General features: G+C 48.4%; 2 protein-coding genes across 6 annotated transcripts in view; both read left to right on the top strand.

Annotated features, from left to right (window-relative positions):
• GDPD5 (glycerophosphodiester phosphodiesterase domain containing 5) overlaps positions 1 to 11330 on the top strand; it is a 181211-nt gene extending 169881 nt beyond the window's left edge. For all 5 annotated transcript variants that reach the window (XM_072855468.1, XM_072855438.1, XM_072855447.1 and 2 more), the window contains 3 exons: positions 2684 to 2766; positions 9271 to 9383; positions 10746 to 11330. In XM_072855468.1, coding sequence (XP_072711569.1) covers positions 2684 to 2766; positions 9271 to 9383; positions 10746 to 10861 — 312 coding nt within the window. In that variant the 3' untranslated portion in view covers positions 10862 to 11330. The remainder of the gene's footprint in view (positions 1 to 2683; positions 2767 to 9270; positions 9384 to 10745) is intronic.
• Positions 11331 to 20702: 9372 nt separating this feature from the next.
• Positions 20703 to 26903, top strand: KLHL35 (kelch like family member 35). Its single transcript, XM_072855424.1, has 6 exons — positions 20703 to 21592; positions 23478 to 23662; positions 24226 to 24344; positions 24838 to 25026; positions 25699 to 25887; positions 26715 to 26903. Exons 1-6 carry the CDS (start codon positions 20703 to 20705, stop codon positions 26901 to 26903), a joined length of 1761 nt encoding a protein of 586 aa, XP_072711525.1.
• The last annotated feature ends 613 nt before the right edge of the window (positions 26904 to 27516 follow it).

The raw sequence follows: 27516 nt of genomic DNA, 5'->3' as shown, positions 1-27516 counted from the left end.
TATTTAACGTTAATGAGTTATCTGCATCTTTAGCTGGAGGCAGGACCTCAAGACTACTGCCTAGATGGATGAACATCTATGCACGGTGTCCTTAGCCTTAGCTTAACCTACTGCTTGTGTCTGACTACACAAATTCACACTGGTGCATGCTGAAGCTGGAGAATTGAAAATGGTTTTATAAAGGCTGAATCTGTTGGCAGATTATCATCGTCTGAATTGTGCTGCTGCAAACATCTGTCCTCCACCACAGCTGGCAGGAGTTGTGTGCACATCACTGGCAGCTTTTTACTCCAAAAGCCCTTTTGCCAACGATGAAAAGCAGCTGATAGTTGGAGCCCTCCTCCAAGGGCTCTCCCATCTGCTGGATTTCCAACTCTGCTGTGAATGCACACTCTTATATCACCGGCAGCATAAAAATCCCTTGACTTCCTGCATATTGAAGTGCCTGGCTGATGTAATCTAACCAGCTCTGCCATCTGAGCCCTGTGCACCACGTGGAACATGGCTCAAGAGCTGGAGCAAGAGCCAAAGCTGGAGGCTTTGGCTGCCCACTGCCCTCGGGGGCTTTGTTGGGCTTTATCGCTAGCTGAGCAGTGCAAATCTGTTGTGCTCCATTCACCTAGAGGCCATTTCCAATTGCAAAAATACATTTAACTTGTGTTTCGGTTAAAAAAAGGAAAAACAAGAAAAAGTGACAGTCTCTCTCCCCTCTACTCTTGATGGAAAGCTGCTGGTAAGAACAGAAGCCATCAGACATTGGCATAGAGAAGGGCTTTGAAAAGCTTGAGCTGGGGTTCAGGCCCTAACTTGATGTCCTTAAAGCGGGTGCCCAGTGTGACCCCTCTCCACAATTTTGGGAATCTCCCTCAGAGCCAGGGTTTGAGTTGCTCTCTTCCCAGTTACACTGAATTGATGAAGGGTTTGACAGGCTGCAAACGTGAGGATTTCAGGAGTAGGACTTACTTTGGGTAAAGTTTATAAAAGAAACCCCAAATAATCCCACTGAAACAGCCCTATCTAAAAAAGGGGAACTGCGGGTGAAATATAGCAAATTCCTGAGCAGGTCTCAGTGTGGATGGAGCAGGACAAGAAGTTGGGTCCGCAATAGATGTTTGCTGACCTGTGCTCCCTCCTCTGCCGGGCTGAGGAGACACACGCTTACTGGGCATTGCTAATAACGGTGTGTGTGCGGTGCATGTCTTTGAGAAATTCCAGTTTTCCCCTTCTGATCACCTTGAAATTCCATTTTTGTTACTTATAAAACCTTGATTTGGTACCAAAAACTTCTAGCTTTGAGCTTTCTGTAGGTCTTTAAAGAAATATGTGTAATACCTGTAATCAGGTGCTGGAGTTTTCCCAGAAAGCTGTGTTTATGTCTACCTATTGCTTGGGGTATATCACAGGAAATGCAACTTTTGCCCCACAGGAAAACTTGCTATTTGGGTTCTTCAGTTGTGCAATACCAACAGTTGCATAAATGAAAAATTTAGATGTGTAGATTTTGTTCTAACTTAGAAGTATCTTGAGTTTTCATTCAAAATAGTTATGATGGCACTCTCCTGCCAAGAAAATGGGAAACATCAATTTTGTGTCTGTTGGTCTTAATACATGCAGCAAATGTAACACTAAATGTCACCCTTCTGTAATTAAGCTGGCAAATACAAGGATTAAATCTTCATCAGAAGCATTGGCTAATTAAAGCATTACCCTGCTAATTCTATGGTATACTTTCACAGGATAAATTGAGACACACAAAGATTCACTGAGCAGAAAAACAAGTTATTCTCTGCTGGGAGACAGAGGTAGCAGAGTTGATGCCTCCCAATTGGTTTTATCCATGTCACACTACCATTGCGTGAACTCATCTTTATGCATTATGTATTCTATTTCTCTAAGGAAATATTACTTGTGTGCATTGGTGGTGGTGGTGGTGGTTGTGATGGATCTGTCTGGTATGAAATCAGCAAGCTTGTCCTGGTTGAGACTAGTCCAGGTTTGGGATAGGAGAAATTCGTTAGCATCATTGGTGGCCATCTTGGGTAGGTGCCTTCTGAGCATCATCAGGAGTTGATTATTATTATTATCACTTTACTTTGTTGTCTTTCCTGGGCAGCACAAAAATCAATGTGAAGTAGTGTGCTTCTGTGCTGAGTTCAGACGATGGGTTCAGCTGGGTTTAGCTGGTGTGATGACCACAGCCACTTAGACTGGCAAACGAAGCCAGAGCTACCAGTGCCTTAAAGGACAGAAATTGAGAAGTATATGCTTATAGCATGGGAACTGTGCAGAACAGCTAACACGAGCACTCAAAACGGACCCTGCGTGTCTCGTGCAATGTGTATATATTTCTGTTTTCCTACAGACTTGGATTTCCAAACAGCATCTTACCCTCACCTCGAGGTACAGCTGAGATAGGAAGCTTTCAGCCCACAAAACCCTGAGAAAATATCAGCACACAAAAGGAAGGAGAGTTTAAAATTGTTCCTGTTTGCGGTTTTTCCTGATAACGTCATTTTGGATGACAGGCTAGCATTAGAAGTGTCATAAACGTTGTGATTTATATGCGACCCCTGCAGCTCTGTGCTTTTCTTTCTGCCCTGGTGGTAACTTTAGCAATGTGTGGTCTCTCTGTGATTGTACAAACCAGAAGGTTTAAGGTCTGCTTCTGTTTTTTGTCTTCCAGCCTCCAGACGAGTACTACCTAATCTGGATCACGTCTGATCTCATTTCATTTATCGTAATTGTAGGAGTTTTTACATTCCAGAAGTAAGTACCATTGTTACAGCTCGACTGTCATGTATTTGTGGCGTATGTTTTTGTTCAGAGCGTGGGGTGGAGATGGGAGAGAGGAGCACCGTGCTCCTCGGGCACTTGGATTGCAATAGCAGGGAAACTGTTCATTAAAAATCCCTACAAAGACTGCAAACAATAATTCCACTTCTGAGATGTGACATTGAATTGGATGTAGTCGCTACTTTTTAAGAAGAATGAGAGATCTCAAAATAGTAGCAATAGATGCCTTGCTCTGCTCATAAATGCGTGTGGGGGAGAAACTGTAAATGCTTTAGGGAAATGGACATTGAGAAAGAGATTAAAACACTTTGAAGGAAGAAGAGGAGATGTTTTGAGATTCCACCATTATAGTCTTCAAAAAGAACATGTTACACTTTTCTTAAATCAGTTTGTTCCTCTTTGGATGAAGAAATAGAAATATCATGATTTAGCAAATCAAATCAGTTTCTTAGTTTGATGCATAGAGAAAGTCTCTCCATTTTCTAAAGGAAAGGGATAGCAGGGATTTGATGAGGGCACGGCAGAAGCCTCTCTGTTAGCCAGGGTCCCTGAAAACAAATGTGGAGCATAAAACCTAGGAGCAGAGCAAGTTAAGACACTGATCAATCAGCAGGAGGTAAATCAACTTCCTAAAGGCAGAGCTGGCCAAGCTACCCTCCTCTTGATTATACTGGGGGAAACTACGCTGTCCTCCTGTTGATATGCCTTTTCTCCTTGGAGGCATTTTAGCTGTCAGCGATGACAGTGTAATAACCCTCTCTGGGAAAAGCACGAGCTCAGAGAGAGATGCTCTCCCTCCAGCGAGAAGCAGCAGCCTTCTCCTGGGGAAACGTGTCATTCTGAAATTGCATCCCCTCTTCCCCGCCTCTATAATCTCATCTGCTTTGGCATGCACAAACGACTGTCCTAGAGACATCAAGGGACCTACGCTTTCCTTCCTTCTTGATATCCGAAATGCCTTTGCGTTAGGAGCAGCAATTTAATTTGCTTCAGCCTCATGAGCTAGTGATTTTGCTGTTGTGTTGTCCCAGATCATCTGCTTGCAGCAATCTCTTTCCTTCCTCTGGGTGCATAATTACCCGTGTATTTTCGCCATGTTACAGTAGGCTGTTGCTTCTGCCAGCATCCGCTATGGATTTTACTTCAGGCCACATGTTGGGTCTGTCTATAATTGTGTCTAAATTTGACTTGCACAGTCCCATGCTGGTAGACCTGTGCCTAGCGGGTTCCCAGTTCCAGCATGGGATAATGGAGTGAGCAGCAGATTCAGAACTCCTCTCAGACAGATTTTGCAACAGTTAATGAAACCCCTGACCAACATGAGATTAAAATTTTTCTAAGAAGTCTTGTGGTCTGAATTGTGGCCAATTAACCCTTTCCTCCAGAAGGGCACTGTGGCTGTGTTGTCTGGAAGCTTCCTCCACTCCCTCAAATTCATCAATTGGTTTAATAAGAGATGTCCCTGCTCTTAAGACCTGGTATTTCTCTGTCAGATACAGAAATGCATGGAAGAGTCTGGAGACAGGGACTGACCTCTCTGAAGAGCAGAATTTGAAGGCCAAGTTTTGCAGTCTTTTGCATCATCTCCCCAAGTCAGTTTTAGAAGGCTTTCCTGAATCGGACCCAGGAGACCATGGCTGAAGAAATTAAATTGATTCAACCTGCTGAATGGGAACTATAGGTCCCAGAGCAGCTCGAAATGATGCATGCTTGGAGAGAGGGAGAAGTCGCAGCTACATGGACTTTGCAATAGCTGGACTCTTCCTCTCTGCACAGATTGAATTTCTTCCAGTTTGGAAGAGGTTTGATGGAGTAGGGCAAGAGGAAGCAGGGTAAGGAAGGAAAGCATTATTGCAGGATTTCTCTTCCACCCTCAGTGTAAGTGTGATACAGGTGAGAAGAGCTGGAAACTGCCACCAGCTTTTCCCAGGGTCCATCAAACTGGACCACAGAGCTCCCTGCCCAGCCTCTGGACCTGACGTAGAAAGGCAGTTGCTCACAGAGGTCTGGCCGCGTGGGGTCCATCATAGCGGGGCCAAATGTCGTCTTTTGGATCTCTCCCTTGGGACAACTCAAGCCCAAGTCAGTAGAAGGAAAAAGGAGAAACTCTACCACCAGAAGTTGGACTGTCTGCAGCAGAGGGCTTGCTCTTCCAAGAGCCTTGTGCAGGAGAGGCCCATTTCCCTGCCGTTTCAGTTTCTCCACCACATGAAAGAATTGGTAGCAGCATTGAGGATATATCAAAAACAAATCGCAGCAGATTTGCCCAGATACTACCTGCTGATGTGATTCAGCTCCGGGAAATGGGGCTTGGCATTTGGCCTTCACTGTTGTGGTTGGTTTTTTTGTTTTGGGGTTTTTTTTCTCCCCAAGTCCTTTTTGGGGCAAAACAGAGCTGCTTCCTTCATGCAAGGATGAGGGGGCGGGTGGGAACAGAGCCACCGCTTCGATGTGCTCGTCCTCTCTCCTACGCATGGCTTGTCTCTCCTCCGTAGCCGCGGGTAGGGATTGCTCCTGCTGTTCTGCTTCAGCCCTGGTGACAGGATCGTGGCAGCCTCTCCGGAGGGGAAATACCAACTGTGATGACTTCTAACCGATCTTTTTTTGCCTCTTTGCCTTGTTTATTTTCTTACTGCTCTGACTGTTGTGCATGTTCCTCCTCTTTCTCTCTCTGCTGCATTCTGGCATCTCACAGCTATCACATGATCAGGTAATTCTGGTGCTTTCCTCCTCTTTCTCTTTTTCATTCAACCTTCCTTTCTCTCTTTCTTTCTCCCTCTCTGCTATGGCTTCACTGCAGATGGACAGGGCAGGACGCAGTTTTTCACGATGCTTTCAAACATCTGGCTTCACAGGGGGACCATAAGGGTCTGAACGTTGCATAGTCCATAGCCATGAGCACCACGGGAGCCTGATGCTGAAGCCAGTGGATGTTCTGAAGGCAATCTGACCTTGTGTTACAATGATCCAAGTCTCTGCCTTTTAAAACAGTGCTATTCTGAGGTTCTGCAGTGTGTTGTAATTGGGAAATTCCCAGTGGATGTAATGCTTTCTCCATGGAAATAATCCCATGCAAAATATCCCCTTCCTTCCTGCATTTATGAGAGGGTTTTGAGACCAACCTCTTCTAAATTGGCCGATTCTAAAGAAAATTATATGTAACCTGTTCAGTTATATAAAGTAGCACTTCTCTAGCCCTGGGAATGAATTAATAAGGCTAATAGCTGGAAGGGTTTGGCTCTTCCATTGCTGCACTTGGAGCTTGGGATCCTTCAGGAGTCTCTTCCCAGTTACACCACTGTTAAACTGGAAATGCAGTGTGAAAATAAATAGCATTGCACCCAGGAAAGGAATGAGCCTGGGATGCTGGTTTTGAAGTGCCATCAATTAGAAACCCAGATTTCTCCTTGTATTGGCTGTTTTCTCACCAGTTGTTCTCATCCCCTTGGAGGGAAGCGCTGTCGCTTTTCTGCAGTAAAGCCTTCACTGTGTCCGTACTTGGACCAAACTTTTCACGTGTTACCTTCTCCATTCCTTCCGCTGTGTGCCATGGGGTTGTATTTCTAAGGACTTGGCTACTCCCTCTCTGTGCTTATTTGCCCCTCTCCCTCTGCCCACCCACCACCTCGGGGGTCGGGGTTGGCCACCTGCAAGTATTGCCTGCTCCACGAGGTACCTTGGACTTGCGGCGTTACATCCTCGCGGCATCTCCCCAAAACAGGACCTGGCTATGGGGCTGGGCTGAACCCTTCTATGGGTGCAGGGAGGTTGGGTGTTTTCCCCTTCTCGCCTCCCCCTTGCTCCCTGGCTCGTGGATAAGGAGAAGACAGGCATGGAGGAGTTGGGCAGGCTTTAGGCAGGAGCGGTCGCAGGTTGGGGACTCTGTGGTTGCAGCTGGCTTGGCTCTTTGCTCGCTCCATCTTATCACCTTGGTACCTATCGACCCTGTTTTCTCCCCAAACTGCCCCTCTCCCATCCCCTTTCCCTGCCATTTAGCATCTCCCCTCCAAACCAAGGGTCTGGTCATGGCCCTAACATGGTGTATGCTGTCTCTGTGTTGTCCCAGTATTTTTTAGTCTGTTCCCACCCCGTGTCCGTCTGGTCTGCTTTGATGCCAACCTCCCAGAACAAGACCTACCTGCTGTCTGTCTGGCCTTTTTGCGCGCTGCTGTCCTAAACGTGGCCGATCACAACAGAGCCCAAGGGGGTAGGAGAGGTGCTGTTTTCTATTAAACAAGCTTTCTGGAGACCCAAAGGCTACTGAGCACAGCAGAGAGTATTTCCTGTGGTGTTGGAGTTGCATTGTGATTAAACGTACTGGTGGCTCTTAGAAGAGGGTATTTCAAAGTACCCCTGAAAAATGGGGTCACCCTCTCCTAGCTTGTTCAATCAAGGCAATGCACCCCTGTGAGAGGAGTCATTGGCCCCTCTTGCATACTTAACCAACCTGGGTCTGACCACAGCCACCATGTGAGATGGGGAGCAGAGAGCAGTGGTCATTCCTCTTGGCAGGAGGAGAAAAGCCCTTGGTCCCTGCACCCCTTTGAGGCTGGGCTGTCTGTGCCTCAAAATAGCCCATGCCCTCCATGGGATGTCTAGGACCTATGGGCGAGAGATCATCATGCCTTTTGGCCACACAACCCAGCCTGATGCTGAAAATCCTGGTGTTGTGGGCAAAGAAAAGACTGGTTGTTGTAGCAATACGTTTTGGTCCTGACTATAGTTTAAGGAGGGTCTTATCCTATGAGTTCCTATGCACTTGCAACCACATTAACCTTAGTGGGATCTGCCTGCATGGGACACTAAGGGCAAAAATGATCTTCTTCCAGGTCAGAGTGGCTCAGCTTAGATGATGATGATAGAAGAAAAATATTTTTTTATATTTTTTAAATTTTTTTATACTTTAATGTCTTTGCCTCCTTGTGCTTCCTCTGTGTTTCTTCTGTCCATGGGTCTGTGAGTTGTCGTGTTGCCATCCCACCCCTTCTTTTCTCTGTAGCAGAGCATCCACCTTCACCCGTACCCCGGTCAAAGCCTGATGGTGTGGTGTTACCCACTGGGATTTGGGAAGGGGATGGAAACCCCATGAAATGGACACCAGCTAGATTTTCCTGGAAAAATTGCAGAACCTCTTTTGTGGATGTTGCTTTGTCACGCTGATGCTGTGGACCCAGGCTGGAGATCTGTGGGGCTCCTCAAATCCTCTGCTCCTGGGGCTGGGTAGGGGGTTAGAAATTTAAGAGAAGGTGGTTGTCACCTTTTAAAAAAAAAAAAAAAAAAAAAAAAAAAATTAAAAAATCACCTTCTTTTGTGTGGGTGAGCCACTAGATGGTGCCAGAAGATCAGAAACCCCATAAACCACCCTAAATCCCTGCTGTTTCTCCATCAAATAGCCTTATAGCATCCCTGGCTCTGGCAGGGAGAATGGGATTTACTTGAAAGCCTTCCTCTGTGGCCAGGAGGTAGGACGAATCTGTGGGGTGTGGGCTGTGAAAGCCTGGTCTAAACAGCATCCCTTTGCAATGGCATCTTGGGTACGGCTGCTTTGCCTGAGCCCACCAAGCCCTGTTTTCCCCTGTTGCAGCAGCAGTCCACCTCTCGCTCCTAATGCCAGCAGCTCTGCAGCTGAGGGTCTGCTGCAGGGATGCTCTCAGGCTGAAAAACAGTTTTAAAAGCAAAATCCCCCTTGAACTTGCTGCCATTGCTTATTACTAACATCAGTAATTTTCTTTACATGCATTCAGTAATGAGAATAAAAGTCTGGCTAATTCTAAGTCAAGCCAAGTTCCCATCGCCTCATATTGTTCATGTGGTGGAAACTTTTGGTGAACACAGAGTTTCATCAAGGCTTAAGAAGCGGAGGGTTTGTGTAGAAACATTTAAGTGAAGACCTGGCATTTGGGGAGGGAAGTGCACTGGGAGAAATTACATCTAAGGGCACTGTATGTGACAGCTACCTGCACTGGGACTGCTTGTACTTTCCTGCAGAGCAGCTCATGTCGGTGTCTTTGCTGTGTCTCAGGTTTGAGACCTTAAATTGTCTTTGAGCTCTCTTCTCCCACAAGTGTGAGCATGTCACTCAGTGAGGAAAAGGTTATGGTTTCTTTACTTGGCTTGGTCTTTTGTTCTGTTCCCTCTTTCTAACCCTAAGAGTCAAAATAGCCCTACCCCCTTTGGGCAGATGGATAGCTGATGTGATAGAGAGGGGTCTGGGGCATCTGCAGTCCTTGGTGAAATTAGTGGAATTAGGATGCTCAAGGTGGTTAAAGATGACCTGCTTGTATGTCTGTACCCCTCTGAGATAACATGCTCATCTCTGAACATCCTCCTACCATGCGGGGTTGCGTAGGTGCAAGGGAGCAAAGGCAAGAGGGTCTCTGGGACTTGTTGGTCTCCACATTGTTGGTGGCCACTTGCATTGAGGATGCTCCCGTGGTTGGGGAGACCAGCCCCTGATATCCCCCTCTTGTCTTGCAGGTGGCGCCTAGGAAGCATCAGGACCTACAACCCGGAGCAGATCATGCTCAGTGCTGCTGTCCGCCGGTCCAGCCGGGATGTCAAGATCATGAAGGAGAAGCTGATCTTCTCAGGTATGGATGTGGCTGGTCAGTCAGATCCCTTTGCTCCATCCCTCAGCTGTCACCTTGCTCTCTGCTGATGGAGGAGGTGGTCTTGATACAGGTGTCATCTGCTGGTGGGACAGGGTGACTGGACTGACCCTGCTGTGCTGAACCACTTGTGGGATATGGTCACGGCTCGTCCATCCCAAACTGGTGTAGGTCTGAGCACTGATTTGCTCAGAAATCCTGCATTTAATTTCTTAAGTGATACCATGCAGCTCTCATACTGTCCCACATCATCTCCACTCTGAATTGTCAACAGTGTGTCAAAAGCTATAAAACCCATTCAAATAATGGCATAGGTCACCACAGATAGCGGTGATGAGTTTGGGGTAGACCTGGAATTCCATGTTCCTGCAGACTGAGGGGTTCCTGATATCCTTGTGCTCCTCCCAGAGTTTATTTGTGTTGGAACATCTCAGCCCACCTCTAAGAAAGATCTCAGAAATGTACAAAGTGTACAAAGAGGGAAACATTTAGGTTTAAAAGATTAAAGTTGGTGCATGAAGCTGAAAAACTCCCATTTGAAGGAATGTGAATATAATCTCCCCCTGAGCTTTGTTATGGGTTTTCTTTCTTTGTATTTAGGGGCTAGAGATCTCCAGCAGGGATCAGGATTTTTTTTGTACTGGGCACATACACAGCAAAACGACAACTCTTGCTTCAAAGAGCTTATTGTGTGAAATGCGGGCCTGATTCTGCCCTCCAGAAATGGTGAAAATCAGGTGTAAATCCAGGGAACCCAGAGAGGGAAAGCATTTGGTCACAGCAGAATTAAGCCTCCCCAACATGTTCCAGACATAAAATGTCCTAGACACAAAATATCCTTAGAGGTAGGGGACATATATTCAAGTTTTGTGCCTCTGAAACAAATGTTCTTGCTTATGGTGGGTGTTTACATTTAAAACAATGGTGGTTGCACGTTTTTCCCAGTGAAACCAGTGACTATAGGAGTCTCCCCTTTTCCAGAACGGTCATTTGGGTAGAGATTAAGTTCAGGTACTTTGCACCCTTTTCCCACAGGTGACTAATTCAGCCTGTGGCATAGCATCATGTGTATGGGGGGGTCCAGCTTTGCCTCTGGTGGTGGCAGGGTTGTCAGGGTCTGAAATATAGAGGTGAGCTCCTATTTGGAGGCAGATCCTGTTCAGAACTGGTTTTAAATGGGTGCAGCGTTACTAAACCTGGGGTGAAATCCCTGTAGGATCAGGTGGATCCCATGTAGTGGAATTGTACAGCCGCTCAGTGCCTCGGTTTCCCCATCCATGGGGGGCTCTTGGGACTTGCACCCCTGTGACAATGTGTCCCCCCCACCTTCTCTACCCTCCCCAGAGATCAACAATGGCGTGGAGACCACGGACGAGCTGTCTCTCTGCTCCGAGAACGGCTATGCCAACGAGATGGTCACCCCCACGGATCATCGGGACACCAGGCTGCGGATGAACTGAGGGGCTCCAACCCAACCCCGGCGTGTGGCCGCCCCTGCGTTCGCTCCGGCAGTGAGAGCTGTGCTCTCCTGCTTGTTGTGGGATGGGAACCTTTGAGGAACTGCTGGTCGGGCAGAGACCCCTTCCCATACCCCATCACTAGCTGCTCCACCTCCTTGGTTGTGAGGTTGTGGGGCTTATTTTTGTAAATATGTAGAAAATCTGAATTTTTTTGTCTCTCTTTTGAGTGTAATTTTTCCAGGGCATGAGTGGAAATACCGTGTTCATTAAATCCTCAACCTTATGGCTGAAGTTATTTGAATCTTGACGTGACAGCCTGAGACTCCCTGGGGGGTTCTGGGAAAAACACGTTGGACGTGTCTCCCCTTTCTCCCCCTTGCCCTGCTCCACTCCTTCCCTTGGTGCAGCGACTGTGTAGCTGAACGTCGTGATGTTCTTGTGAAGTGTCATTTTTGTTACAGTTTTTTTGTCCCCCCCCCCCCCTCCCCCTTTCCTGGGCAATGAAGTTTTAGCTCTAATGCAACAAGAGGCTGTTGGGAGGAGAGAAGCTTTCCTAGGAGAGGAGAGAGCACCGCTCTTCCCTGCTGAAGTTGAGAACCAGGGAAGGGGTTGTACTGGCTCAGTCACTTGGGCACCTTCTCCCTGTCCTGTCCTCCTTCCCCAAAGCCTGGATGCTCGCAGGGGAATGGCCTTCTTGAAATGTCCTGCTGCAGTCTTGAAGGCAAATCCTGAGCATTGGCTGTAGATTAGCCTCTGCTGGCAGCAATGCTTTCATTTTTTATTTTTTTTTCCTTTTTTCTTTCTATCTTCTCCCTGAGTTGGGCTCTGTCAGGAGCCCAGATGGCTTGCAAAAAGCAATGCCGTGGGCACCATCACCACTCAGATCTGGCTAAAGTGCCTGCCACTTCAAGTGGCATTTGCAGTCACTCCTTGCTTCCCTGTCCTTGCACCCGTGTAGGAAGAGGAGGTGGTGGTGCAGTGTGAGCTTCCCCCTCTCTGGGCCAAGGAGATGCTCATGGATGAAGGAGTTGTAAATAGTTTGGAAAGTGAAGCAGCCCCCGAGTATAATTTATTCCTGCAAGGAGACCTTTCCTCCTTGCTTTAAAAGCAGGATCTTTAAAGCTGCGTGTTCGTGTCCTCCAGAGGAGCGATGGTCTTGCAGCAGATGCTGACAGGCTCATGAAGGCAAGAGCTCTCATCAGCGTGTATGCAAAAGGCTTTAAACCAAAATCCTAGACCAGAGGTTAAAAGAAAAAAAAAAAAAAGCTCAGACGCAAAGTAGATGACAGTTGAATTTTATCCCCTCCCTGAAATGGCTCACAGCCAGCCCAAGGGCGGTCTCAGCTCTCTGCTCTTGACCTTCAAGGCCTTGTGGAGAGGAGCCTGTTTTTGGGTCACTTTGCTGTTCACACGGAGCCTGTTCCCAAGGCAGCTGAAGCCAGCCGGAAGGCTGTCGGAGCTGTGAATGGGTCTTGGCTCAGTCCCCGTGGCCTTCTGATGTTGGGTTGCTCCCTTCCTTGCTGGATCTTGGTCGACACAACGTACAACGTGAGAAATACCATTGAGTGTGAGCTTCCTTTGAAGCTTGGTGTGTGCTGCCTTGAAAGCGATGGGACCATCAAAGTTGTTTACTGTGGAGGGAATGGGAGCTGAGGCTGAGTCTTCGGGTGCTGACCAAGCTGGGTTGTAGAGCCTGTGAATGGCTGGGAGAAGTCACCTTGCAGAGGAGAAAGCGGTCTGGGGGATGCTGATGTGCATCACATTTGACACCCAAAGCAGGCTTGGAAAGGCCAGAAATAAGCCACGATAAAACCAGCCTCGAGCAGTTTGTTCTTGTTTTGGCAGCACTGAACTGCTCTATCTTTTTTAAGCCGTACTCCAGTAACATTTTGAAACCCCGAAGTCTTGGGCTTAGTGTGTAAGAATTGGGGGCAAAAGTGGCCAACTTATCTATGTAAAAGAAAAATAAGCCTACTGATAGTGAAAATTGTGATGCTTTAATAAGCACTTCCTAAGCAGTGCAAATCAAGACTTTAATTCCTTTGCATCTACCCTGGGTTTTTATGAATGTAAGTGGAATAAGACCCTGGTCCATGCTCCCTCTTACCTTCCCCAAAGACTGTCCTTCTATATGGTACACTCTCAAGTCTGTGAAACACGGTGTGTTTTTTCTGCAGAACTGCAAGATTTTGGTGGATTTGAAGGCTTTTGAGAACAAAGTTGCTTCTCCTTTTAATGTGGTGCTGTATTGAAACATTCCTGGTGGATTGTCATTGCCAAGTGAGAGATGATGTTAAATCTCAGCATCTGTTGATAATCACCTGCATGTTCTGTTTTTATCCTTGGAGATGACTTTATTGAAAGGTCAAGTGCTTAAAAGCTTGGAAGTGTTAAAAGCAATCCAACAAAGACTTGTTTTCACAATTCACTTTTTTCTTTCTTTTTTTTTATGACGAGACCCAAACTTTATTCGTAATGCACTGACTGTTACCATTATCGTCCTGAATACTTGCTACCTTTTTTTTTTTAAAGGGATGATACTTTTTTGATGAAAATAGAGCTAGACCAAAATAAACTCTGCAATGCTCTGTGAAATAAACTGTCAGTATTCCCCTGCCAGTCTGTGACATTGTTTTGTGTTCTGGGATCGTTTGCAAAATGGCGATGCCTTGATCTTCCTCCTGTGTTTCTGCTTTTTCATGCTTCATGAGGGAGCTAAAGGTCTGACCAGAGGGAGTTTTGGAGATCCATCTGTCTTGAGATCGGTACAGTTGTGTTGCATCTCCTCTTGCTGACATCTAGCTGTGTGGTACAGTTGACACACCTGAGGGAAGGGATGCTATTCAAGAGGGACCTGGACAAGCTCAAGAAGTGGGCCCACATGAACCTCATGAGGTTCAACAAGGCCAAGTGCAGGGTCCTGCACCTGGAAACCCCTGGTATCCATACAGGCTGGGGGATGAAGGGATGGAGAGCAGCCCTGCAGAGAAGGACTTGGGGGTGCTGGTGGATGAAAAGCTGGACATGAGCAGACAATGTGCGCTCGCAGCCCAGAAAGCCAACCATATCCTGGGCTGCAGCCAGAGCAGCGTGGCCAGCAGGGCGAGGGAGGGGATTCTGCCCCTCTGCTCCGCTCTGGTGAGACCCCCCCTGCAGTGCTGCGTCCAGCTCTGGGGTCCTCAGCACAGGAAAGACATGGAGCTGTGGGAGCGGGTCCAGAGGAGGCCATGAAAATGGTCAGAGGGCTGGAACACCTCTGCTGTGGAGAAAAGCTGGGAGAGTTGGGGTTGTTCAGCCTGGAGAAGAGGGGAGACCTCTCTGGGGAGACCTTATAGCGGCCTTCCAGTACTTAAAGGGGGCTGATAAGAAAGATGGGGAGGGACTTTTTAGCAGGGCCTGCTGCAATAGGACAAGGGGTGATGGTTTTAAAATAAAAGAGGGTAGTTTTAGACTACATATAACAAAGACATTTTTTACGATGAGGGTGGTGAGACACCAGCACAGGTTGCCCAGAGAGGTGGTAGATGCCCCATCCCTGGAAACATTCAAGGCCAGGTTGGACGTGGCTCTGAGCAACCTGATCTAGTTGAAGATGTCCCTGCTCATTGCGGGGGGGTTTGGACTAGGTGACCTTGAAAGGTCCCTTCCAACCCAAACTGTTCCATGATTCTGTGGTTCTCTCCCATCCAGGTTTTATAAGAAAGTAGCTGAAAAGCAATCATGCAGAGAAGAGGTGACTGTGCAGACCTGAGTCTTGAACAGTAATGACAGAATAATTTTTCAGTGTTTGTGGCCACATGGGGACAATGATGCACCCATAGAAGCGATTGGGCAGCAGTTTTAAACCAAACGGGAAGCAATGTATTTTTAACATTATGCAAGTCATTGCCTCAGGGTGCTGTGAAGGCCAAAAACCATAAGCACGTTCAAAGAGGAATAAATGGTTCATATGTCCATTAGTACTTATTAAACACAGGAGTCTGGATGCAAGATCCAGCTTGGGAAGTCCCTGAGCAGTTCTTTGCTAAATGTGTATATTAAGGGAAAGGCTTGCTTGGTGCTTGCTCTATTTTTTTTATTCTTTACCCCAAGATCTGGTCCCAGCTGCAGACAGAGGGTGCTTTGGGTGAGAAGGGGATCTTGTCTGGGTCAGCGTGGGATTGTTCTTTGTTAAGCAGCTGTTTTCTCCAGCCCCTGAATGGCTGCATTTAACTGATAGTTGAAAGGGATTAAAGTAAATACAACGCTATCTCGCTGGTTGGTGATGGGTAGTCAGTACCGTGTCATGAATTTGACTGGCTCTGGGAATAGCATTTGAGTGTTCAATATAAAATTGCCCTAGGGGAAGGGGTAGCGCTCCTGATATCTACAGTATTGAATAATCCCTAACTGGAGGCTGTCGTTGCTGTACCCTAGGGAAAGATATTGAAAAGTTGAAAGGAGAGAAATGAGAGTCATGTAGGCTGTGTCTGTTATTCAAATAAAAGAGCTGAGGATTGGTTGCTGGCTCTAAGCCCAAATGGCTTGGGTCAGCCAACATTGTGCTATTTAACTCTTTTTCTTCCTCTCTAAAACTGCCCTTATTTATAAGAGCTTAGTGGTACAGCTGGGATAGTTCTCATGGTATCTGGGAACCTTTCCAGCCCTTTAAATTTGTCAGTAGATTTGTAGTCCTGGGGTCTGGGAGGTGATGCTGATGTGACCATGCCCTAGGCCTACGCAGTTATCTGCTATAAGAAGGCTCTCTTATATCTCTGCTAAAGCCTTAATATGATGCAGTGGCTAGGAGCTTTCAAAGTTCAAACTCAGCACTAAAAGTCTAGCCATGATGTGAGCAGCAGCAGCGGCATGAGGCTGAAGGCTGGTTTTCCTTCTCCAGGACTCTTGGTGCAAGCAACCTCTTCTTGGATGAAGCTCCTGCCCAGGTTTCAAGCTCAATGTGGGTATTGATAATATGTGAAATAGGAAACCAAGTTGTTTTTTTTTCCCTCTTAAGCTCTTAGTTTTCTCCCTCTCTTCCTTCTGGACCCTGTTTCTATTCTAGTTACTTCTCTGCCCTTACTCATCTACTTGGCTCTCCTGCTTTGGTCTCTTCTCCCAGTGGCTGGTGGCTGCCCTTCACTTCTGCTAACTGGCTGAGGGTGAAAAGAGGGTGTTCTGACTCTCCATGGCAAGGTGGAGCCATGGATGGTGGTGCCAGGAGTGCATAGACAGCTGTCCTGGATAGGATGCATTTCCTTCTCTTCGACATGTGGTAGGGAGGTAGAGACCACAGCGTTATCAACTCCTAGTGACCATCTGCCTCAAGATGTCTCACCATGGTCGCCGTTACCTGATTTATCCAAAACTCTCTTCTACCTTTCCTCTTGTCCTTTCCATTCTTTTTTCCTTGCTTTCCTTTCAGCTTAGCTGCATCCCTTCTCCTTCCTATTCCTTTCTCCTCCTGACATGCATAGTCTGCTGCTCCTTCAGGAAGCTTTGATCCTACATTCACAGCGAGCTTTCCCCAACAGATGCCTGGAGTTCCTGGTCCTATCTACTTGTATTTCCCTTCTGCATCCTTTTAATGCTTGTGGCTTTGTGCCTAATGGCTTCTACGGGCCATTTGCCAGGGGCTGAGCATTTTTAATGTGAAGAAGGGATTTTAGAGTCCTAATTAACTGTAAGATCACTGCTCCTGGTGTCTGTGTCTACCCTGGGAGAAGACCCAGGGCACTGGGAGCAAAGGAGAGGTTGAGCTCCTGCCCTGCATAAGGCATCCTTCCTCCGGTGCTGTCTACCCCTTTCAAACACCCCCACATCCTGCAGCTCTATGGGGTATTTAATGCCCTCTGTTTCAAGCAAAAAGCCCACAAGCATGGGTTGTAGCACAGCCTTTGCACAGTGACAGCCACTTTGGGGCATGGTGGCTCACACAGGGAGATCCAGGGCCAAGTGCAGTGCAGTCTGGCTGTAGAAATCTGCTCGATAGGCGGCTTGGCATGGCCAAGGGGACAGCTGCACCCTGCAAAGCCTTCTCATTGTGGTCACTTTGTGTGTTTACAACTCTTAGTAGCTGGTCCTCCCCACCTCTGGGGCTGCACACACTGCTGGGGTTTGGTTTTGAACAGGTTGGTAGCCCTGTGCTTTATGGCTGCAAGAAGATGACAGCTTTGCAATCTTGCTGAAGAGCTTCCAACACTCTGGAGACCTTTTTGCTGTGCCCCACGGGGCAGGATCAGTGCTGTGCTGCCATTTGTCCTGATGACCCACTCCTGGTCATCTCTAGCTCCATCAGTGCGCAGACATGGTTGCACCCCTGGTCGGTGCAGCCTGGCAGTGCCAACACTATCAGGGTGGAAGGTCCTAAGAGCAAATCCCCCAACCCTCCCAGCCCACTGCGCGGGCTGGGAAACCACACTCCCTTCCAGGTTGCCAGTGATTCATATGTAAATGCTGGGAGCAAGCAGGATGCCAGCTTGTGCCCTGCATCTAGTGATGGGAGAGGAGCAGAAAGGAGCCAGCTAGCAAATGCAGCAGCGCTGCCCTGCAGAAAGGCTATTTCAGGATGACAACATGCAGGGGCTGGTTATTAATAATATTTCTCTTAATCTAGTGTGAAATAATACAAGTTGGTCAAAGTGATGCTGGGCAATGGAGGGAAGGCTGGCTGCATCAAATTAGGGAGTTTGACAGCCTTCAGCCCAAGGGTTACTTCGTGGATCTTCCCCAGGGCTCCTTTGATCCCTGCTATGAACATTTAAAAATTCAGCCGACAACTGGGATCAGGTTGGAGGGGAGGGTGCAGAAAGCCACACGGAGCAAACCTCCCCTTCTGTCCTCATCATCCTCAAGGACCTAATTACCTAATTATCACACGTTAATGAGGGGGACTGCAGCTCCTCCCTGACCCAGTCCATTCCTGCTCCAGGCGTCTTTTTGCTCACAGAGCCGTATTTTATTTATCGTCTTTAGTCTGGTTTCCAGCAAGCCGGAGACTCTATCAAATGAATTGTTCCACCTGGACCCCAATTTGCTCTCCAGATGGCTCGGCCCTCTTAAGCTGCCCTGGTGTGATATATTTTCCCTGAGCTGTGATGGGTTTTCCCTTGGTCCTGGCTCCTCCCTGGCTGGCTGTTATTGACAGCTGCATGGCTAATGCCCGGTAGCTCTCCGGCATGTCATTCAGGAGAAACAAAAGCAGATTTCTCCCCCACCTCTCTGGCAGTGAGGATAAAGGGGATGCTTTTGTGTTTCCCCAAGCATTGCTGGAGAAGGGCTGAGCGTGCTTTGCAGAGGGGACTCGTCTCCGTGAAGAGCCCCGACGTGGATGGGAGCTCTCCGAGAGGGAAGTTGAGTCTTCGCTAGGTCCCACCTGGAGGACACAACCTGTGGGCCGGGTAACGTTGGACTTCTTGCACTATAGCAGCTGGGGAGGCTTGTAAAAAAAAAAAAAAAAAAAAAACCAAAAAAACCCAGCATTTGCTGCTGTGTGGTACTTGGATGGAGAGGGTGACCTGGAGAGGAGTGTGCATGGGTGAGGGCAATGGGGCAAACCCACTGTTTCTTTGGCATTGGTGTCGTTTGTCTCATGGGTAGACAGGAGCGATGTGAGCTGGGGAAAGGCATTTGGATTAACCGGGGAGGGAGGAGGGTGTCTCTTTGTAAGGAGGTCAGCCTGAGCTGTTTCTTCCCAGCACTGAGCCGTACAGAGCTCTGCATGCCCCTGATGGCTCGGAAACGTGTGCGGATCAGGAGAGAAGCGGGGATATAGATGTGTTTGGCTTGGCTGGAGCCGCGTGTGTCAGCGAAACGTGGAGTCCGCCGTGTTCTTTGCAAAGGCGTCTCTAGAGAGCTGCCTTTGTTGTAACTTCTCTAAATCACTTTGAACTGACTAACAGCAATTCCCTCCTGTACGCAGCCCTGAGCACCCATCAGTGGCATTCGGGGTGTTTAGAGCCTTCATCCATTCCCACAGGATTTCTTAGATGTTTAGTTAGGGCTTGTCGTGCTGCTTCACCGTTCTTTAGGTCTCTGCAGCTCGCCCATTGCACAGGCAGAGGTGTTTTCCCCGTTGCTGGGGGATTCTGGAGGCACAAAGGATACGGTGACACTTTCTTGGGGTGGTGGGGTGAGGCTCCTCAGGACTAGATCTGGTTGTCCTACACGCAGCTACCCTGGTGCAGGTGCAGCCAGGAGGTGTCCTCTGGAGCATGGGGAGAATCTGAGCATCTTTGGGGTCTGTGGTCATACGTGATGGCTGTCTGGGAGGTGCAGGTGTAGGAAAAGAGATGAAGGACTAGAGCTAAGACAGGGATTTTGACTCATGAGAAATTCAAGGTAATCCTCCGCAAGGGATGTGCTACCTGCCTTCCTGCAGGGAAGCGTGTGGACACCACAAAGCCACTGATGTCTGGTAACTTGTCACCCCAGTGGGGACTTGTGCTTCTGCCAGAGGCTTGTGGTGAGATGCTCCAGAGCCTGACCCTTAAGAGGTCAGGCTCTGGTCAGAGGACCCTTAAGAGCAGAGCCTGAGCCACCCCCAAAAGGGCTCTTTGCTGTTACAGAGCCTCAGAAAAGCAATCTAAAACCTGCATGGCCATGGTAGAAGCTGTGATCAGGAGTGCTCAGCTGATGGCCCTCACTGGCACCCCCACTCTCTGTCATGCTTTTAACACAGAGGTGGTGGCATTGCTGTGCCCCTTTTATTTAACGTCCAGCTGGTGAGAGCAGTCGGGCAAGCACCAGGAAACCCAGGTTCAATCCTGTACTCACTCTTCCTCCCAGCATCTGGGTCTGTGCAACACTGATGGGTCAGGGTGGGCTTTTGGGGACAAGTGGAGGAAATGGGGCAGAGCCAACCTGTTAGTGGGTCTAGGACACTGGAGGCAGCGGAGGGTTTGGGGTCTCTGATTCTCTCACTGTTGTCAGAGTGAGTCGATTCTTGTCGCTATTGCGATGCCATGATGCTCCCCTGCTTTTCAGACCCTGCCTCTGCAGGTAGAGGTCCTTCTCCCCAGGGATTACTCTTTACAGGTGATCTGGCTGTCTCACGTCCACTTGAGCAGGGATCACCCTTTTGGATGTGCAGCTATTTGCAGCCTCCAGGCTGAGCACGTGGGTGCTCAGGATGGGTCCTGCTGCTCACGCTGTCAGTGTGAACTGTTAGAGCTCGAATGAGGGAAGTCTGCTGTGCTTCGTTGCAATCGCTTTATGAAGTCCTTTAGGAAAGACTTAAAATCATCTGGAGAGCAAATCTAGCAGAAAGGTATGTCAGGTGTAGACATCTCCCCTGCTTTTGGGCAGGTCGTGTCAATAGCTACCTTTGGCAAATCTCAATCTCACATCCTTACTTCTGCTTTTTTTTTTTTTCCTGGAATCAGACATCTGGGGAAACGTGGTGGACAGAAAAAGTCAAAATGCTGCATTTCTCCCAGCTGGGCTGTACTGTGGAGCGCTTGCATTTGGCAGGACAAGGAAAGCAGTTCATAAGAGCTGCAAGATGTCAGAAAGAACGGAAAGGGTGTCGAGCTGTTAGTACAGCATAGGTTGGGCAAGGCAACTGCCTTAGAAGAAACATCTCCTAAAAGCAGAAGATGACATCTCCATAGCAGCAAATACTGAGATGGGGTTGGATTGGAAATATCCTAGTGCCCATCACTGTGGTTTGGAGGCAATGTTGGTTACTGAGGAGGAGCCGTGTGTGCAGATGAAGGGGCAGAGTCTGGCTATATTTTGGCTGGAATCTGTACTTCCTCATGGCACCAAGGAAGATGCAGAAACTGTGATGGTGTTGGACATTGCAGTCAGATATTTTAATAGTGTACTGTTCTCTTGTCTCCTTCACTGCTTCCCAATCAGGATGCATCGAATGATGAAAGAAGAATCAAGTTTCAGGACAAGCAGCCTGGAAAATGTAACGCGGGACCCGAGCAAAGAAAAGCTGCACATGAAGCTCTGCAGTGGGTCCTGCCATGCTGAGCAAATCCTCCAGACACTGAACTCCTACCGGCAGAGCGGCATCTTCACAGATGTGGTGCTCTTAATTGATGGACAAGAATTCCCCTGTCACCGTGCTACTTTGTCAGCCAACAGCACGTATTTCCGGGCCATGTTTGGTGGCAATCTCAAGGAAGGCCACCAGGATATCATTAATATCCAGAAGATTTCTGCTTCCACCATGTCTCTCCTTCTTGACTATATGTATGGGGGGAACATCATCATTCAGGAGGACAATGTTGAAGGCATCTTGGAACTGTCTGACTTGCTGCAGATCTCCAAGCTCAGAGATGCTTGTGTCACCTTCCTTGAAGGCCGGCTTCACCCATGCAATTGTTTGGGCATCATGAAGTTTGCTGATTCATTCTCCATCACGTCCCTGACAGAAAAGAGCAAGAGGTTCATGCTGGAGTGTTTTGTGGAGGTGTCATGTCATGAAGAGTTCCTGGAGATGGGTGTGAAGGAGCTGGTTGAATATCTGTCCGATGAGCAGCTGGTGGTCCCCAAGGAGGAAGTGGTCTTCGAAGCAGTCATGCGCTGGGTACGGCATGACATACCTGCCAGGAAGGGAGCCTTGAAGGAGCTCCTTGAGCATGTGCGTCTGCCTCTGCTCGACCCCACCTACTTCCTGGAGAAGGTGGAAATGGATGGACTCATCCAGGACTCAAAGGAGTGCATTCCTCTACTGCATGAGGCCCGCAAGTACTACATCCTCGGGAACGAGGTCAGCTCTTTGCGATCAAGGCCCAGAAGGTAAAACTCAGCATCTTGTTCCCTAGACCTGCATGGCTCAAGTTGATGGATCTTGAAGTTTCAGTGTTCTTGGGTTGTTTTTCCTCCCCCCCCCACCCCGCCCAATTGCTTCACTTTTGGCATCCCTGTTTCCAAAATGGAGACATTGGAGATGTTTGCCTAGCTTAAAAGATTCCTGTGAAATTTATACTAATGCATGTGCCACTTTTTTTTTTGTTGGCAAAAACTGCTGTAGTCACAATGTTCTGTGCAATGATGCTCTCCAGATATGTGTCCAGACTATGGGCAGGAAAAGGTGTTTGTAGCTCTCGACTTCCATCTGCTTTCACAAATGGGTAGAGCACTGGGTTGAGACCTGTTTTCCATTCCCAGCTCTGCCACTGGTCTGCTCTCATTTCACCTCTTTTGGTCTCTCTCTCACCTTCTCCAAGCTGTCTGTTAGCAGGAAACCTTGGACCAGTCTCAGTCCTCCTGGCCATCAGCGTGGTGCCTACCTCAAAGGCATTGCTGCAGGGTCAGGAATTACTATGCAGTGAAAAAAAAGCAGTTACTGTCCAGGTGGCTACCTAGGCATCCCCAAATTATTATTTATTTTTTTATTTTTTTCTTTCCATTGATTTATTGATGAACAGCAGAAGATAAAAAGATACTGGCCCAGGCAGCTGCCAGTGTAAAGTGGAGGAGGCAAAGAAAAAGTGATTTCTAGGGTTGAGTGTGTGTGGAAATCTGCACCTTTTTGTGACTGTGAAGTTTGGATTTGACCAGCCATGGTTTAAGTCTCTGCTGTTTCTTCATGGTGCCACAGGTCCCTTAGTATGTGCTTGGTAAGAGTGCTGATGGACACCTCTGCTCTGGGGTGGGTTGCTACATCAAACCGAGTTGGTTTGCAGGGCTCCCCATCCTTTTCTAAAGGACGCCCATGACCATGGGGCTGCAGGACCAGGTTTTTGTGCTCTCCAGCTCTTCAGCCCAAGGAGTGCAGGTTTTTTTGCCGCTCAGTGGAGCAGCCTGGGCAGAAGGACGGAGATTGCCCCAGTGCATCTCAGAAGTCCCAGCCTGGCATTTAGGGCATGTTTCTGTCAGGTGGAAGAGATGGTTTGACACATCTTCTCTGTGCTGAATACCACAACAGGCTATTATGTAGAGAACTGCTCAACAACAGGGTCCGTGGTGACCTCGTCAAGGATGCAAACAGCTAAAATTCACTGGGGATAAATCCCACCCCCCAGCATCCACATTTAACCTCCCTCCTTTTACAGAGTTGGTCTTAAGTGAATTGTCTCAGCCTGCACAAACCATGGCAGAGCTGGGGATTGGACCAAGTCTTTCAAATCCTCTTTCACCCTCCTCTTTCCTCTCCCCTTCCCTCCCACAGAGCCGTTCCTCTGTTGCCACCTACTAGCTGGCAGGATTTTCCTTCCCCTGCTGTCTGTCTCGTCTGCTCACTGCTATTAGGGCTGGAGAGAAAGAGATTTCCTGGAAACACTTTTCTCTCCAGGCAGAGAGCTTGTTGCAGGCGGGATGCCAGGAACAGCTTTCCACGCTTGTGGCTGTGCCTTAAGGATTAGGCTTGATTGTGCTGGAAGGGGGAGGGTGAGTGGCAGGAGGCAATCTCACGAAGGACTTTTAAAGGTCATTCCCATTTTCTTTCCCTATGCAATTTGGACCCCTTCCCACCTGATCTGGGAGTTGCCTTTGATTTGAATGTGCAGACAAAAGGGAAGGTGCAGGTGTGAAATAATTTGCCCAGAAAATCAGTAGCTGGTGCAGGAGAGGAGCCAGCTCTATCCATTGGACTGTGCTGCCAATGCCCTAGATAGGATGGGAGGGATGATGGAAAGAAGTAGCCTGGCCCAGGGACTTACCCATGCCTTTCATGGTCTAGGTTCATGGAGATGGCAGAAGTCATCGTCATCATTGGGGGCTGTGATAAGAAAGGCCTTCTGAAGCTGCCCTTCACAGACCTCTACCACCCAAGGAGTAGGCAGTGGACAGCCCTTTCCAGCGTGCCTGGCTACACCAAGTCAGAGTTTGCTGCCTGCACACTGAAGAACGATGTGTACATATCAGGTGAGATACCCTGGATCAGATGGTCCCTTCCTGGTTGCAAAGAACAGCACGACCTCTGCTTGGACAGCTACTCCTTAGGTCTATTCACTAGGACTCATTCACATGCATCCCACCTTTGGAGCAAAGTCACTTCTAGGTGAAGTTTATCCTTAGGTGGTTTGGATTTTGCTGTCCCAAGGAACAATTTCACCTTTGAGGGGGAAGATGGCAGTATTAAAAAAGCCTTTCCCTCCTGTCAAAATTGTTCAGCTGTGGAATGAGCTGGTTTTGGTGTGTGCTGTCAGATAGGGTTTCCTAAAACATCAGGGTCTCCTGCCTGTCCCTCGCTTAAAATACAATGCCCATCAGATGAGTTCTATATAAGGGATGGAGCAATGTAACAAGTGCCTTGAAGTCCAGACGGTATCTCCCTTGAGAAGTTGAGTTTACATGGCCATAACCCAATAATCGTATTCTGGCCTAACTTGTTCCATTGCATGGAGGAACTATGCAATATTGTGGCGTAGTGAGGTGATGGGGCTGTTCCTGGGATCGCACCAGCCCTCCATCCCTCTGTTTTGCAGGAGGACACATCAGCAGCAACGATGTTTGGGTGCTGAGCTCCCAGCTGAATGTCTGGATCAAAGTTGCTTGTCTGCAGAAAGGTCGATGGAGGCACAAAATGGCAACACTTCAGGGCAAGGTAAGCAATGGCCCAAATTTTGGAAGAAGCCACGTGGAGCACTGTCCCCCACTTCTCCTGCTGCCCAGTACAATGAGAAACTGTCAGTGTGTGTTTGTCTTCTGGGTCATTTACAGTTGCTTTTGATGGGAGAACAACTAGGACGTAACCAAGACGTCATTGTTTCAGCTGGGTGTGTGTTGTCACCTGAAGTAGCCACAAATGAAGTTGTAGCAATAAGATCTACCATGGGATGGTGCAAGATTTCTGCAGGAAGCTGTGTTAAGTCTTTGGGTGAAAGCTACACAGTGTGGGCTATTTCATAGAATCATAGAATGGTTTGAGTTGGAAGGGACCTTTAAAGGTCATCTAGTCCAACCCCAAGGTTTTACTGTGGCTTGATGTCCGTCTTTCTGGCCAAGTCCTAGCCTCCCCTCATGTATGCCGTGACAGCGTAGCCCATTAGGCGAGTCCAGAAGTTTCTAATCGGCTTGCTTTGCTCCTTTTGTGGCAGATCTATGCTGTGGGAGGCTTTGATGGTTTTTACCGCCTCTCCAGCGTGGAGTGCTATGACACCTTCTCCAACAGCTGGTCAACCTTGGCCCCGCTGCCTCAAGCCGTGAGCTCAGCGGCTGTGGTCTCCTGCCTGAACAAGCTCTATGTGCTGGGTGGTGCTGTGGATGACACCGCTAACACCGACAAGGTATTGCTGGGGCATCAATAATGGACAGACACCTAAAAAAAGAAGGTTTGCCAGGGAATGTGGAGGGAAATGGGGTTGTCCTTAAGCTACAAGGGCCCCTTTTTTTTTTGAAGACTAATGAAGGCTCCCTTATTATAAGATGAGAAGTCATACATTTAAATGGAAGCCAATGAGACTTAAGGACCAGAGAGGGAAGGTGTCAGGAGTTGACAGTGTATTAGGCATGGTTTCAGTAGAGCCTGTTCTGCTCTGAAGCCTGGTCAGCCCTGAGGCACCACAGGAACAAACCTCCAACACTGTGGGCATTCACGTCAGATGAGCAGCAACAGTAGTAACTGCCTGGAGGAGACCTCTGCAAGCCAGACATGCTTCTGGTCTCCCAAGCTGCAGGAAGAGACATCAGTGCTTCTCAGCTCTGCCTCTGAACACTTAACCATGTGCTGTCTGGGTCAAGGACAGCCACCCTGGCTGCTTGTAGTTTGTCTGGGAGACTTGAATGCAAGAGGGAATGCTAGAACCCCTCATCCCTTTGCTCACTGCACTGGTCTCTGGGTGTGAAGTTCCCATCTGTGTTTCTGTCCCCATGCACTTTTATTTGTAGTGAATATGAGCTTCATCCAAGCAGGGAGATGTGGTAAATTCATGTTCCCATAGCTGCATTTCTCCTCCCAGGTCCAGTGTTATGATCCAGAGGACAACAAGTGGACGCTCTTGTCTCCCACCCCTTTTTACCAGAGGTGCATCAGTGCTGTCTGCTTGGACAACATCATTTATGTTGTAGGTGGACTCCTCAGTAAAATCTTCAGCTACGATCCAAGAAAAGACAGCTGGCGAGAAGTGGCCACCCTCCCTGGGCCTCTGGTAAGGAAGAGCTTTAGGAAAGAAGCTCTGAGCCTTTCCTCTCTCTCTAGGATAGGAGCCACCTGTGCTTTGCTGAGATTGAAAGCAAGGAAAATACATTGTGAGCTGGGGTCTGAGCATGTGAACGTGACCTATGCAGAGCAACTCAAACATATGTACTCACCATCAGTGTCCATACTGCTTGGAGGATGTCTCTCCTACAGCAAACCCAAGTTTTCTTGCTGAGCTAGTCTTCTTGACTAGCTATTAATGCCAGAGGAGTGGATCTGTAGGGTGAAACCACTGGTGTTGAGGACCTGTTCTCCACACTATGTGTTTCAGGGTGAGGGTTATACTGGCTCTAGTCTGGTCTGTGGTCTGAACACGGACTGATGGTGGTTGTGTATCTTGGTTTAGTGTCATCACAGTTTTGCACTCCAAAGCCATGCTGCGATGTGAGCTGTGGCACACTGAAGAGGAATGATGGGACACATCTCATCCCGATCTGAATTAAAATGCCCGTATCAGTGCACCCTTATAAGTGGCTTTAACAGGGAGGTGCTGGCTGGGTCTCTGGTCTCTTGGCGTGCTTGTGAGGCTGGGGGACTGCCAGAAACAGCAACGGTCCCATCGCTGGCTTGAGGCATTTCAAGTGCCTAAACTCTTACTGAAACAGTAAGATTGCAGCACCCCAAGGGCCAGACATCACTTATCCTATCTACTTTCACTCCCTTCTGCTGGGCAGGTGAGAGTTGAGCCCATTGCAATGACTCACCCCCCTGCTCAGCCCCATTGCCTAAAGCTGGAGTCTTGCTCCTCAGCTCTTGGGCTTTCTTTCTGCTTTCCAGGAGAGTTGTGGCCTGACGGTGTGTGGAGGGAAGATTTACATCCTGGGCGGCCGAGACGAGAACGGAGAAGGCACGGACAAAGCGTTCACTTTCGACCCGGTAACGGGGAGCGTGGAGCAGCAGCCGCCGCTGCAGCGCTGTACCAGTTATCACGGCTGCGTGACCATCCTGCAGCGCATGAACAGATGACCACGGGGCTCCAACTGCGTCCACCTCCCACCCAGAGCCTCCCCTTGAGACAGTGGCCACCCAGCATGTGGACAGACATCTCACCTTTGTGTGGGGAAGGGCAATACAAGCCACTGAAGATGTGCTCCAGCCAGCCCCTGAGCAGCCTCTATTTTGTTTTTCCTGGCCTCATGATGCAAGTGGCTTTGATGCTGATCTAGGCCAGAGGATGAAGGGGTCCTGGGCTGTGTGAAGCTGCATCGCAGACCTTGCCACAGTAGGATTCAAGTATCCTTGCAGTCCCTGAAACTACTGAATTTGACCTTTACTTAGGTTTTCCTGGCTGTAGATTACAGTTTTCTGTTATGTTGGCAACAGAGGCTCACTGTCCTGCAAGGACATGTGTTTGCTGCTTTCTGATGCCCAAGACTGTTGCAGTAACGATTACGGTTAAAGGATCCAATTCTTTAGCTAAAGCTATCAGGTATTTGTGCGTTTAGCTCTCTAGGACCCTGTGTCAAACCACAGTGATGACCTAAATGGCCATTAATGTCCATGAACAGCTAGTCCCATTACAGTGGAGTGCTAAGACCGAGACTTCAAAGCTGATATCCCAAGAAAATTTCTCCACTAA

The sequence above is a fragment of the Ciconia boyciana genome, chromosome 1 (genome assembly GCF_034638445.1).
Source record: "Ciconia boyciana chromosome 1, ASM3463844v1, whole genome shotgun sequence".
Classification (NCBI taxonomy): domain Eukaryota; kingdom Metazoa; phylum Chordata; class Aves; order Ciconiiformes; family Ciconiidae; genus Ciconia; species Ciconia boyciana.
The sequence above is the reverse complement of the archived record's forward strand: the minus strand, read 5'-3'. Positions and strand labels throughout refer to the sequence as shown.